Raw genomic sequence first — 14,441 nt, forward strand, 5'->3', positions numbered from 1 at the left:
ACAATGTCGCCGGACTTCAGAGGCATTGCAGTGGCTTTGGGCCAGTGGCACTAGATCTGCAGAATCAGTCACAGTCGTTGCACTTCGGCAGAGATCACAGCTTTGAATGCAGGGAGAGAAACAGAGTCAAACAGCGATGCCGGTGCTGGAGTCGTCCGGAGTTGATGTGCCTGGTTCTTCATGTTTTTCACCAGAACTCACTTCCACGGGCCCATGAACTGGATTTGGCACCACTTGGCAAGTCAGGACTGTCTGCAAGAAAGCCCGAATGCTGGTAGATGAAGTCTTTGATGTCCCTGAGACTTCTAACAGGAGGCAAGCTCAGTTCAAGCCCTTGGAGAACCTTGGGAAGCAGAATGTAGAAAGCAAAGTCTAGTCCTTTCACTCCCAGGGCAGACGTAGACACAGCAACCCAGCACAGCAAAGCGAAAGGCAGAGTGGCAGGACCTCCGCAAGCATCAAGCTCTTCTCCCTGGCAAAATGCCCTCATTCCAGAAGTGTTCTGAAGTTGTGGGGTCAGCAGTCCAATACTTCTACTCATTTCTACCTTTGAAGATGGCAAACTTCAGAGGAAAGTCTTTGTAGTGCACCAGACCCTACCTCTCCCTGTCCTGGCCTCAGACACACTCCAGGGGGTTGGAGACTATTGCATAAGGACAGGCACAGCCCTATTCAGGTGCACGTGTCAGCTCCTCCCTTCACTCTAGCCCAGGAAGACCCATCAGGACATGCAGTACACACCTCTGCTCCCTTTGTGTTACCGTCTACAGTGAATTCACAAACAGCCCAACAGTCAGTCTGACCCAGACGTGCATTCAGCAGCCAGGCAGAGGCACAGAATGGTTAAGCAAGAAAATGCCCACTTTCTAAAAGTGGCATTTTCAAACGTATCTAAAAAACAACTTTACCAAAAGATGTACTTTGAAATTGTGAGTTCAGAGACTCCTAACTCTATCTCTATCTGTTCTTAATGGGAAATTGCACCTAAAGGATATTTTAAGGCAATCTCCAAGTTATTCTATATGAGAGATAGCTCTTGCAATAGTGAAAAATCTATCTAGCAGTGTTTCACTATCAGGACATGAAAAATCACACTACACCCTACCCATGGTACTACCGTGGGTCTAACCTAGGGGTGACTTACATGTAGTATAAAGTAAGGGTGGGGCCTCGCACGTGGGTGCACTTGCCAGGTAGAACTGGCAATTTAAAACTGCCCACACAGATGCTGTAGTGGCAGGTCTGAGACATGTTTACAGGACTACTCATGTAGGTGGCACAGTCAGTGCTGCAGGCCCACCAGCAGCATTTGATTTACAGGCACTGGGCACCCCTGGTGATCTTTACTGGGGACCTATTAGTAAATATAATATGCCAATCATGGATAAACCAATTACCAATCCAATTTAGACAGAGAGCACTTGCACAGGAGCACTAGCCAGCAGTGGTAATGTGCCCAGGGTCCTAATACCAGCAAAAACGAAGTTCAGCACAGGATCATAAAAGGAGGTTGAAAGCCAAAAAAACAGGGGAAGCCACGCCAAGAGCTGAAAGTTTTAACTGTAGCTGTTTCCAGTATCACCAACAAATCCAGTCCGCAAAGCAATCCCCCAATCCTTTCAGGCCATAGCTGCGGCAGTTAACAAGCACTTGGGCAATAGAGACAGTGAGCCGCCCGTGCTTCTACCCTTCCAGATGCTACAGCCCCCAAATCTGTTTGCTCTACCCTTGATGGCACACAGCCATCCTGTCGGGGGCAGGATTCAGCATTTTCTGCCAAGGTGGCAAATGATAACTCTGGACAAGTGGGTCCTACAAATTGTGTTGCAGGGGTACTCAATACAATTCCTCAAAAACCTGTCACACCTTTCACCAACTCCAGAACAGCTGAGGGAGGAACACCTGTCTCTGTTGCAGCAGGAAGTGCAGGCTCTTTCAGGTAAGGGACCCATAGAGAGTGCACCTTCGTCAGATGTTTTGGTTGTAGTTCCTGCTAATTTCTTGAAAACAAAACATCACGGAGGTCTCCATTCCATCTTGGATTTCTGCCCTTTTGATGCCTTTATAGGAAGGGGAAAATTCAAGATACTCACCGTGGTCCAAGTCTTGTCTGTCCTTGAGCCTAGAGACTGAATGGTGGAATTGGACCCGCAGGATGCTTATTTCCACATCTCCATCCTTCAGGCCCACAGGTGCTACCTGCAGTTCATGTTGGGCCAAGAACATTTTCAGTTCACTGTGCTCCCCTGTGGCCTTATCAGCACCCCTCAGGTGTTCACAAAAGTGATGGCTGTGGTTGCAGCATACCTTCGGAGGTCAGGGGCCCAAGTCTTGCCCTACCTTGATGATTGACTGTTGAAGGTAGGCTCACCCTAGGCAGTCATTACCCACCTCCAGACTATGGAGAACCTCCTAACAGATTTTTGGGTTCACTATTAACGTACCAAAGTCATACAGGACTCATTTGCAGACACTCCCCTGCATCAGAGTAATTCTGGACACTGTGCAGTTTTCCACTTATCCCCAAGAGCAGAGAGCCCATAACAGCAGGGCTATGATCTTGATGTTTTTACTTTCGATTGGGATGTCAGTGTGAATCACTCTGAGGCTGCAGAAGCTGATCGCGTCCTGTATCCTGCTGATCAAGCATGCCACATGCATATTCAGACTCTGCAGTGAAGCTCTCTAGTGAGGATTGAAGTACCACTGTCCACAGCATCAGAGGAACCTTCCAGAACTGGTTCAGATTTCAGAGGAGAGTGGAAAGATCTGCAGTGGTGGTGTAAGACTGTGATTGGGTCAGAGAGAGACCCATCTGCTTACCCCACTCAGAGTTCACAGTGGTGACAGATGCATCACTTCTGGGGTGGAATGGCCATCTAGGAGAGTTAGAGATAAGAGGCATCTGGTCTCCGGTGGACGCCCTGCTCTGCATTGACCTCATGGAGCTGCAGGTGATCTGCTTGGCATGGAAAGCCTTCCTACCATCTATCAATCAAAGGGAAGCTGGTACAAGTGCTCACAGATAACACCACTGCTGTGTGATACTACAACAAACAGGGTGAAGTAGGGTCTTGAACCCTGTGTCAGGAGGCTTTGTGTGTCTGGACATGGCTAGACCACCAAGGAATTTTCTGGTAATGCATCACCCGGTGGATTCCATGAATTCCAGAGCAGATGAATTAAGCCATTAATGCATTGCAGATCATGAATAACAGTTACATCTGGAGGTGCCACAAATGAGGATAACTCTTTCTCGATCTTTTTGCTTCTGCTCAGAATGTGCAATGTCAGCACATTTTCACACTAGAGTTTCCAAGCTGTCTCTCGCCTGGAGCCACGTTTTATGTAGAGTTGAACTTGTGACTCCTGAATGCCTTTCCATTGATACCTCTTGAGCTTCATGTTCCGAAGACAATCAGGATCCACTAGGCCCAAGCCATTCTAGTGGCACCGGATTGGGCTCAGAGAGTATGGTTTCCCATACTCCTTGACATGAGTATCCATCGTCTTATGAGGATGCCCCTTTGGAAGGATCTTCTGTTGTAGCTGCAGGAAAGGGCTCTGCACCCAAACCTGTGCAATCAGCATCACCATGCCTGAAGACTGACCGGCAAAAGTTGAGTACTTTCAACTTTCCTCCCGAAGACATCAATGTCATTCTGGCAGCTAGGCAACAAATCTATATATGCCTGCAGTTGGGATATGTTTATGGCCTAGTGTGCTTCTAAACATTTCAACACACTGCATGCTAAACTGCTTGAAGTGTTATTATTTGTGATGTCCCTAGCCCAGGAAGGCCTTGCCTTGGGCACTGTAAAAGAGTACCTGTCAGCTCTGTCTGTCTTTTTAAAGTTGTTGTTCCAGCCCTTGTAGTTAAATTCACCAGTTGTGATGTGCTATATCAAGGGGTTGCAGTTTATGTTCCTCCTTCTCTGTTGTTGGCATGCCCCAATAAGATTTAAATTTAATCCCCACATTTCTCACATGTGCACCACTTGAACCCTTATACAGCTGTCCTCTTTAGCTGCTCACCTTCAAGATAGTTGTTCTTGTCATTTGACATCGGTGTGGCAGGTGGGTGAGTTACACGCTGTCAGTCAACCCAACCTACATCACTTTCTACCAAGACAAGCTGGTTCTTCAAACTCAAGCCTCCCTCCTTCCAAAGGTAGTAACTCCCTTTCATGTTGGTGGAGCATCACTCCTCCGCCATTCTTTGCTCTGCCTTATCCCTCTGAGGAGCATGAGAGATCAAAAGTGCTCTCAACTTCTGCATCAATTGTACCAAAGAACATTCGGTGGATAATCAGCTCTTTATCTGATTTACTAGAGTAAAGAAAGTCAGTGCTGTCAAGAAAAAGAACATCTCACACTAGATCCTACTGTTCAGTAAGATCTGCAGTGCACTTGTCCAAAAGCACACTCCTGACAGATTGTGGGCTCAACCTATCAGAGCCGAGGTTGTTACCACTGCATTGGTGCTTAGGGTGCCTGTTATGGACATTTTCCAAACTGGTATGTGAGCATCACTCCCTATGTTCACCATGCACTATTGTCTAGACAGAAAGGTCCATTGGGAAGGGCGCTTTGCCTGTTTGTTCCTTCAAGACTTTTTTGTTTGAGCCAGTTCACAGATGTACCTCCTGGAAAGTACTTATTTGGTATCTATTCAAAAAGTGGAGAATCTGCGATTAGAAGTGTCTATCAGAAGAACAAGTTACTTACCTTCATTCATGCGCTTTCTGGTAGAGACTCTAACTGCAGATCCCACCCTACCCTCGCTTTCTTGGTCTGCAAGTTGGGTCCTTTCATATAATAAGATTCAATTTTCAAGAACTGCAAACTGGTTGAAATTAATCTGGTTTTAACTCCTCATCTGTGGATGCAGATGAGCCTAAAAATACCTGATATCAGTGGACATGGATGGTGCCTATATAGGCCCGCGCAGTTCACATCTGGTGTAGAATGTCATTGGTGCAGAGCTGTCATCACCACCTAGTGGCAGGCAGAAGTACTGCTGAAGATTTTCCAGATGCAGTCTGATGTCTGGGGAAGTATTCAAAAGGGGATTACTCTATGGCTAGATAGCATCTGTGGACGCTGATGAGCCTAAAAGTACCTGATATCAGTGGACATGTATGGTGCCTATATAGGCCCGCGCAGTTCACATCTGGTGTGGAATGTCATTGGTGCAGAGCTGCCATCACCACCTAGTGGCAGGCAGAAGTACTGCTGAAGATTTTCCAGATGCAGTCTGATGTCTGGGGAAGTATTCAAAAGGGGATTAATCTATGGTTAGATAGGTAATCTAACAGAAAGAACGTTAGGTTACTGCAGACAAGTCATTTGTTCATTATTGTGCTTAGAGACTGTAAAAAGTGTGATGGTGTGGTATCAGGCATCATTAGAGAATATCACCTACCATAAATATTGTATATCAAATATCTGTAACATTAGCTCCCCATTAAAGTTAATATTAGAAAATGTACACCCAATGGAATGATGTGAGATAGTATCTCCGTATACAAAATTCTGACATACCACCATGCATACAATCCTATTATAATTAATATACCTACAGAATTTGTTTTGTAGCAGTCACACGCTTTGCTGGAGTTGGCCTTAGTCATCATAGTTAAAATGTTTTTTCTTTAGTTTTGGATTATACCGCTACCCATGATTTTCCTCACGCAAGGTCTCTAGTATATGGATAAGATATGTGGGCGTTTTTCACTCTATAGAGCGAACCATTCTCACGAATGCCTGCAGAATAAGCATGCTTTTATTTTGAGTCAAGTCATCAATGTTCAGAAGCTTATTCAACCAAACATTCAAGCTATATTTATTTTTTTCCTTTAGGCGTGCCAATGTTATCTGTACAGCCAAAAGGCAAACAGAAGGGCTGTGCTGGCTGTAACCGAAAAATCAAGGACCGGTACCTACTGAAAGCCTTAGATAAGTACTGGCATGAAGATTGTCTGAAATGCGCCTGTTGCGACTGCCGTCTTGGAGAAGTTGGGTCCACTCTGTACACAAAAGCAAATCTCATTCTCTGTCGCAGAGATTACTTGAGGTAGGTACAAACCAAGAACATGGCATACTAAAGTTTACTATTGTGAAACAATTGTAATTATGTCAGGAACTAAAATCTTTTGGCCAGGGAGCAGCAGGCAACCAATCTCAAAACCAGCATTGGCTATACATTTTGCTTTGCGGTGATTAGCAGCAAATTGAACGGATATTCAACTTGGATGCAGAGGCAGGACCCACATACTGTGAAAATGTACTTTACAAATAAAAAATATATTTATAAAAGACGTATCAGCATGATAGAATGACAGTGCTTGAAGGTAGTTGGTGTCGTGTGCATCACATTTCAAATGTAATTCTTCCAGTGACACAGTGGCCCAGTGTGACTTTGTTAATCTCATTGCTTTTTGTTTTTTCCTCCAACACGTATAGGAATAAACAAAATGCACCTAAGGCACAAGGCAATTCTGGTTGCATTAGAGCTGGATCCTTGTCTTGCTTACAGGATTATCACTATATACCTGTGACTTCTATTTAGAAGCTTGTTATTTAAACAATAGCTTAGGATATCTAAGACTCTATAAAGTAGTGGCGATGGTATCATTATGCTGCAGTGGATATAAAATATTAAGGGACCCAGTATAAATGTAATGTCTGCAATGAAAGAAATGATGGATCAAATTCACAAGTAATTCGTAAATTTGCACTAGAAGATTTACATCTACTCTCAAGTGTACCTGTATGAATTTCGAAAATTCATAAACCTTCCTAGTATACTGCATTGACAACTAAGCCAGGTGAAGTTTTCATGTGGATTCCTGGGAATGTGATATGCCCGCACAGGATCATAAACTTTAAACAAAATATCTTAAAATAACCCAGTGCTGTAACTTTCTAATTGATATACGATCATAAGAAAGTCCATGAAGGGACCGGCAGAGCTGTTCAAAGCTGCTGCCTTACTGAAAACTATAAACTGCACACCTCTCTCACACATTCTCTTACGCCACATCTATCGCACGATAACCACACCTCAGTGGTCATCAAGTATATTATGGGAGCACTTCCCACACACGATCTAAACTAAGACAACACACTTTCAACCTGACACTGTACACAGTGTAGCGTGATGCTAATGTAGGCAAGCACTTTAACCCCCCACATAGGGGTAGTAAGTGCTATATAAATGTTGCAAAACTGTACAATACAATGCATTGTGACATTACTAGCAGGCTCCTATTCCTTTCTGCACAGTTTTCCATAGTGGAGAACTACACAGGGGAAATATTGCCTATGCAAAAGGACACAATCTTTTAGTGTGCAAAAAATGTTTTTGCCTGTGGATGACCCCTTCCCATTGCATGTCCGAGAACTCTAGGAGTAATCCATTTCCCTTGCCGCCCAGGAAAGGGATTCTCTTGAATGGTTTAAAAATTGGACCTTTTCCAGAGTGGAAATGAAAATGAGAGGAGATAATGTGTTTACAAACTTCAGAAGCTATCCTCGGAACACGCCGAAATTCCCATTTTCCCACCCCTTGAGTGGAATTTACAGATGTGGAAAACCCCACACATTTCAATGATATTTGCAGCCATAAACAGGTTTACACCTGCCAGGAATCAATTTGTGAATTCCAGGAAGGAGTAAAACAGGCTAATTTGGTCATAAACTGAAAATAATAACTAAAGTTGCCTTTCTGAATAGGGCCCTAAATAGAGCCCTACATGTATTGACATACTATTGATGTACTTTGTGGTGGCAATGCATATACGTGAGACAAAAACATTGGAAAACCGAAAAAAAACAAGCTAACAGGCCTGATCCAAAGTCTGAACTCTAAATCTTGAGCAACATCCCTGTGTCCATCTGGACTCCCCCACCTCTATTCCAAATCAAGGAACAGCAGAAGACAAACCTCTTTAAAGAGCACTACATCTCAATGTAGTAACTATTCACTTCTAATGTCAGAACTCAGCTGCACGTCCAATCACTCATTGACTGCATCTGTGCCTTTGATACTATAAAGCACTTGATTGGCTTTCGGATAGATTTGTGCTGTGCGTATCCCACATACATACATATACATTATACATAAATACGTACATTTAAACACAAGATTTTTTTTTTAAACAATGATTCTTCAGGAGAGGAATACAAATATTTAATTTAAAACATGCATAAGATTGTTAGAGCACCAGTGTTAGTCATAGCAATATCTAGGTCTGCCCTCTTAGAAATGACATCTAGATGTCAGCATCCTCTGGAAAGGAATGTGACACTGAATTAACTGTATAACAATACAGGTGCTTTTAAGGGGCGCTTTGAGCTTTTTACACTTTCGATGCCGTTTGAACAGTGGCTTTGTTTGATGATTAGTCACGCATACTTCTCGAAGAATAAAATAAAAATAGATTTGATTTAAAATGTTCACAATTATAAAACAATTCATCAGAGAAGAAGGACGTCAGGAAGATGCTTCAAGTTTAACTTTTACGTAACTGGCAGGGTATTTGTTACTTCAGCCATATAAATACATTGCACGAATACACACATTAATAAGAGGGTGCCCTTTAGCTCTTGCCAACTTTCAGGCAGGAGGAAAGGGATTCTATGTATTTTTCATATAACTGTCTAAGAACGTCCGCATCTTCCAGTCAGTGATATAGAACAATGAGAAATGAGCATAGAAAAATATAGTAAATAATTTCTACCTTTGTTTTTTTTTAAACTGTATTGCTTATTTTGAGCCATTTAGACAGCTCTTCTAAAAATACTTGCCTTACAAGAGTTTGACATGGTACTTAAGAGGTGTTATACAAGTTGAGTTTACACACTTGCCATTGAGTTAATACACAGATTATTTAAATGGTGAAATTAAGCCAGGACACAGATGAAACAGCTGGTGATGACACATGAGGCACAGGACTGTGCAGATGAAATGGTGATATATTTGTGCTCCCTGGTAGAGTAGCTTTCAAGCTGAGTGGAAAATGTAGATAGTATGTCAGACTTATATTGTTGTCATCAGTATTTGGATGCCTCCATTGTCAGTGATGAATTTGTTCTCCCTGCTTCCTTGGTCCATCAATTATTCATACAGATACCCCTCTTTGCCACTAAATCTCAGAAGCATACAATTGGAAAGAAAACATCACATTGTGTCTTCTTGTTACTATTTTTATGATTCGATTCATGAAGGACTCTCATGACTTTCACTGAATGATGACTACTTTAGCAAAGTAAATAATGTTGTCTAACCCAGATGGTTTGTGTCCTATTTAGGGAGATATAACGGACTATCAATAAGGCTTGTCTGTAAATAATTCAATACTGCTATCATTATGAACATTCTCTGAAAAAATTAGTTGTTATTTCTAAGTCTAGAATCACTTTAAGTGACCTGGCAGACCAGCTACTAAGGACCAGATGTATCATTTTATCCAGTACTGATTACCTAATTGCGATCTCTTGCGAATCGCAATTAAGTAGTCTCTATTGGAATGTATGAAACTCCAGGAGTTTCATACTGCGATTTGCAAGGGCTCGCAAATGGACCTACCTCATCAATATTCATGGGGTAGGTCGCAATTTGCGAGCCATTGCGAATGGCTGCAATCACAGGGATGGTGGCCTGCTGGGCTTTTATAGATATGTAGGTGAAGAATGGTAATCGAAAACAAGTGAGAAGAAGCAAAGGGAAAAAAATAAAAGAAAAAGATGAGACAATATGTCAGTTTAGCCTATATCTAACACCATATCCAAGTTTGGTTCCCAAAAACCAAGAAGCTTAAAAGAATAAGAGACAATCTCACAAATGTGTCCATATTCTTACCCGATCCAATATAAATAGCGTCCAAAATGGGCTAACGTAATGAGTTTCCACAAGACCAGCAACCATCCAAGGTACTCTAAAATATTAAGTTGATGTCCAAGATCAGTTGCCTCCTGAAATTATCAAAAATAAATTACAAAAAGGAAGTAGTAGAAGGAATAATGAAGAATGTGAAAGTCCAAAAGAACTCCAGGAGACCACACCAAATAACTGTGTACGTACTAACGAACAAGAAAATAGTGTAAAGGTAAAAGTTGAATAGTTTCACCGCATCACTAAGTAGAACAATAACCTCTATCTTAAAATGTGACCATTAAGTATACTGTATTGAAGAAAAAGTGATACAGTGCATAGTTGGTTATACTCGAAATTATGTCTAAAATATTGTGATACCTTATTTAGTGAAAAGGTCTTGAATTGTAATAGGAATAATGGCAAAGTTTGCAATACCAGTGCTAAGTATGTCAGGAGAAACAGTCCAGTTGTCAAAGCTAAAATAAGCAATAATACATATGAGGACAAAAGTAAACAAAAAGGTCCCATTTATAAAACACAATTAATCGCTATTGTGTCTCGATGTTTAAATATGCTGTCCTGCTTCATTCACAGCGCATTTTGAGGCCAGTCGGAACCAGCATTGATGGTGTACCGGAACTAGTGTAAAGATAGGACTCGATTATATAAAACTTGACCAAGGACAATAAAGCATTGTCTTTCTCTATTGCACACACATAATGAAAGCGTGCTCTTACATCCCCATAGGGCTTGACCATTGCATTACGCAGTAACTAAAGCGCATCTCATTATCGTTGCTCAGACTCAAAGCTTTGACTAATAACATAATGTCATAACTGAAGCTCAAACAAATGATTGAAAGCACGTTACCCTTGCTTCCTCACTAGATGTGTATCTGTTGTGTTACCTTAAAAGAGGCGCACAGTTTAATTGCGCTCATGCAAATCTTTGTCATGCCACTGTGTTAAAAGAATAAGGTTCCTTTGACGAGGCAATTTGTTTAATCTCTTTCATGTCCATGCTTATGTGTGGTTGCTACTGGCCCTTATTACAACTTGCACTCCCACTGATATTAGACACAGTGTTTTAGTTGTTTAAGGAGGTGTGATGTTGTGGCGTATAAACCAAGGAAGGACTAATCCTCAGCTTGACAATCACTGCACACGGCCACTCTAATCTTGCTTAATGGCGGGGATTTGCACAATCACATTTAAAATGTGTGCCTCTTTTAACCGCTTGGCCGACGCCCACACTACCTCCCTGGTGCGGGTCACGACCAGTGGCCGACACCAGGGAGGGAGTTAATAAATCCTCGGGTGCATCGCACCCGAGGATTTATTATTTATTTTTTTTGTCCCTGGGAGACACGGAAGCTCTTCCGTGTCTCCCCCGCCCCCCACCCGCCCCTTTGTGACGTCAGCGCGCCACGAGGCGTGCTGACGTTACAATGTTGATTTCCCCATCGGAGCAGGAAGCAGCCTTGCGGCCGCTTCCTGCTCCAATGGGGAAAACGGCCTTCCCCACGTGAGGGAAGGCCTCGTAAGAAAGGGGAGAGTCTCCCCTTTCTTATGAGGCCTTCCTGAAAGTGTTTCCTGGCTGCGATCGGGGGCCAGGAAACAGTTTCAGGAAGGCCTCGTAAGAAAGAGGAGAGTCTCCCCTTTCTTACAAGGCCTTCTGAAAGTGTTTCCTGGCCCCTGATCACAGCACAGCTGCGATCGGGGGCCAGGAAACACCACTAGACGCCAGGGATTTCACTTGGGGGAGTCTGCCCCCTCGGAAAACGCCCCCCCCCGGGCATATTTTTTTTTTTTAAAAAGGTAGGTGCCCCCCTGGGGGGGGCGCAATCGCGCCCCCCCAGGGGCTATTTTTTTTTTTTTTAAACAAAAAGAAAATAAATGAACAGGGTGTAGCCCGTAGGCAGGGCGACCCCCTGTGGTGGCAATATTTTTTTTTAGTTGTTGTAGGGTTTCCCTGGGGGCCATTTTGGCCCCCAAGGAACCCATACAACAACTAAAAAAAAAAATATATGTATATATATATATAGAGAGAGAGAGAGAGATCTATATAGATATATCTATGTAGATATATCTATCTACATGGATATATCTATAGATAGATCTATATATATATGAATATATGTATATATATATATATAGATCTATCTATAGATATATCTATGTAGATAGATATATATATAGATATAGATATATATATATATATATATATATATATATATATATATATATATATATATATATATTTATATATCACTTTTGTCAATACGTGTGTGGTTTCCCTGGGGGCTGCGATCGGCCCCCAGGAAAACCAGACCCACATATAAAAGTGAAATATATATATATATATCTATATATAGATTTGCCACCAGTTGTCTTGCAGTTGCAGCTTGCGTCTTCAAAGCAATGCACATACTTCAACTGACGCTTTTCAACTGTAGCTTTTAGGCAGCAATAAAAAAGTCAAGTAAGTATTGTGTTTATGTTTCTGCTACAAAAGGGTCAGACTTGTCTAGTGGCAGTTTTAGTGCCATAAAGAAGCGCAGAAGGTTTATATGCCTACTGCAAAGTGGAAATCTGTATTTTATGTGAATAGCTGAGTACATTAGTAAAGTCAGCCATTACCTGCGCTATAATACAAATGAAATGTATGTGCGGGGTGGAGGGCGGCTATGGAGAGATGAAGGGCACTTTTGCTGGGTGGTAATGAGGGAATCCGAGGCGGAGGGAGTGGGAGCACCAATAATGATTATTGGACTGGGCGCAGGAGGTGCTAAAAGACTGTGCAAAAGGTATGTGACAAGGTGTTTTTTGAGTGTCTTGAAAGAACGTGATGATTGAGGGAAGAAGCGCATGTAAGGTGGCCTCTACTGTTGCACGTATCTCAGACACACCATCGATTTTGTGACTGTCTACGTAGGCTAGTGTTTTAGAGCAACAGTTTAGCCAATAGCAGAGATGGCATCTTGATGGATGACTGCTGCCGTCACTCGGGTTATAGAGGACAGCTCTGACATAGGATCAGAGACTGAGACATCAGATACTGAGACAGCATCTGAGGAATAGGACAATGGCACAGACTTTGGGACTGATTTTTCAGTCGGATGAGTCCCATTCGATAACTCCTCTTCCAGTACATTATGAGGGAGGTGATGAGGACAGTCCTGCTGTCCCTTCGCAAGCAGTCTGTGCAACTGGGTAATAGTGGGTTAGCCCAACCCAGAGAGCAGGTGAATGCGGCGGCAAGAAGAGAGAGAGTGCTCTCTTGGGAGCTCCCCAATTTAGTTCAGCCCCAAATTCCACCGCCCAAATCGTATTGTGGAGACATCAAAATTATCTATCGCAAAACAAACTGGTTTTGTAAGGCAGGCACCTGTGTTTTTGGTCCTGGGTTCGGCGGCCATATAGAGAAACACACTAAACCCAAACATTTCTGGAAACTAGACATTCGGGGGAGTCCACAGAGGTGTGACTTGTGTGGATTCCCCAAAGTTTTCTTACCCAGAATATCCTGCAAAGCTGAAATACTGAATAAAAACTCTATTTTTCTCACATTTCTGTCACACAAACTACAGGAATATGCTGGGATCCACAAAATTCCTACCACCCAGTGATTCCTCACCTGTCCTGATAAAAACACTTCCCCACTTGAGTGCCTACACCTAGTGCCTGCGTCAGGAATGGATCACCCCAGGGTCAACAGCTGCCTCATGTAAGGACCAACATTGACCGTTGTGTGATCTATTCCTGTCGCGGGCACCAGGCCTACCCACACAAGTGAGGTACCATTTTTATCGGGAGACTTGGGGGAATGCTGGGTGGAAGGAAATTTGTGGCTCATCTCAGATTCCAGAACTTTCTGTCACCGAAATGAGAGGAAAAAGTGTTTTTTTTGGCCATATTTTGATGTTTGCAAAGGATTCTGGGTAACAGAACCTGGTCAGAGCCCCACAAGTCACCCCATCTTGGATTCCCCTGGGTTTCTAGTTTTCAAAACTGCACTGGTTTGCTAGGTTTCCCCAGGTGCCGGCTGAGCTAGAGGCCAAAATCCACAGGTAGACACTGTTTTCTATGAAAAAATTTGATGTGTCCACGTTGTGTTTTGGGGCATTTCCTGTTGCGGGCGCTAGGCCTACCCACACAAGTGAGGTATCATTTTTATCGGGAGACTTGGGGGAATGCTGGGTGGAAGGAAATTTGTGGCTCCTCTCAGATTCCAGAACTTTCTGTTACTGAAATGTGAGGAAAACTTGTTTTTTTAGCCACATTTTGAGGTTTGCAAAGGATTCTGGGTAACAGAATCTGGTCAGAGCCCCACAAGTCACCCCTTCTTGGATTCCCCTAGGTATCTAGTTTTCAAAAATGCACAGGGTTGGTAGGTTTCCCTAGGTGCCGGCTGAGCTAGAGGCCAAAATCTACAGGTAGGCACTTTGCAAAAAACAGCTCTGTTTTCGGTCAAAAAATGGGATGTGTCCACGTTGTGTTTTGGGGCATTTCCTGTCGCGGGCGCTAGGCCTACCCACGCAAGCGAGGTATCATTTTTATCG

General features: G+C 42.9%; 1 protein-coding gene across 10 annotated transcripts in view; it reads left to right on the forward strand.

Moving 5' to 3' along the window:
• Positions 1-14,441, forward strand: part of LMO1 (LIM domain only 1) — a 514,229-nt gene that overhangs the window by 378,592 nt on the left and 121,196 nt on the right. For all 10 annotated transcript variants that reach the window (XM_069223677.1, XM_069223678.1, XM_069223674.1 and 7 more), the window contains one exon: positions 5,863-6,076. In XM_069223677.1, the coding sequence (XP_069079778.1) occupies positions 5,871-6,076 (206 nt within the window). In that variant the 5' untranslated portion in view covers positions 5,863-5,870. The remainder of the gene's footprint in view (positions 1-5,862; positions 6,077-14,441) is intronic.

Source organism: Pleurodeles waltl, chromosome 3_1 (assembly GCF_031143425.1).
Source record: "Pleurodeles waltl isolate 20211129_DDA chromosome 3_1, aPleWal1.hap1.20221129, whole genome shotgun sequence".
Classification (NCBI taxonomy): Eukaryota; Metazoa; Chordata; class Amphibia; order Caudata; family Salamandridae; genus Pleurodeles; species Pleurodeles waltl.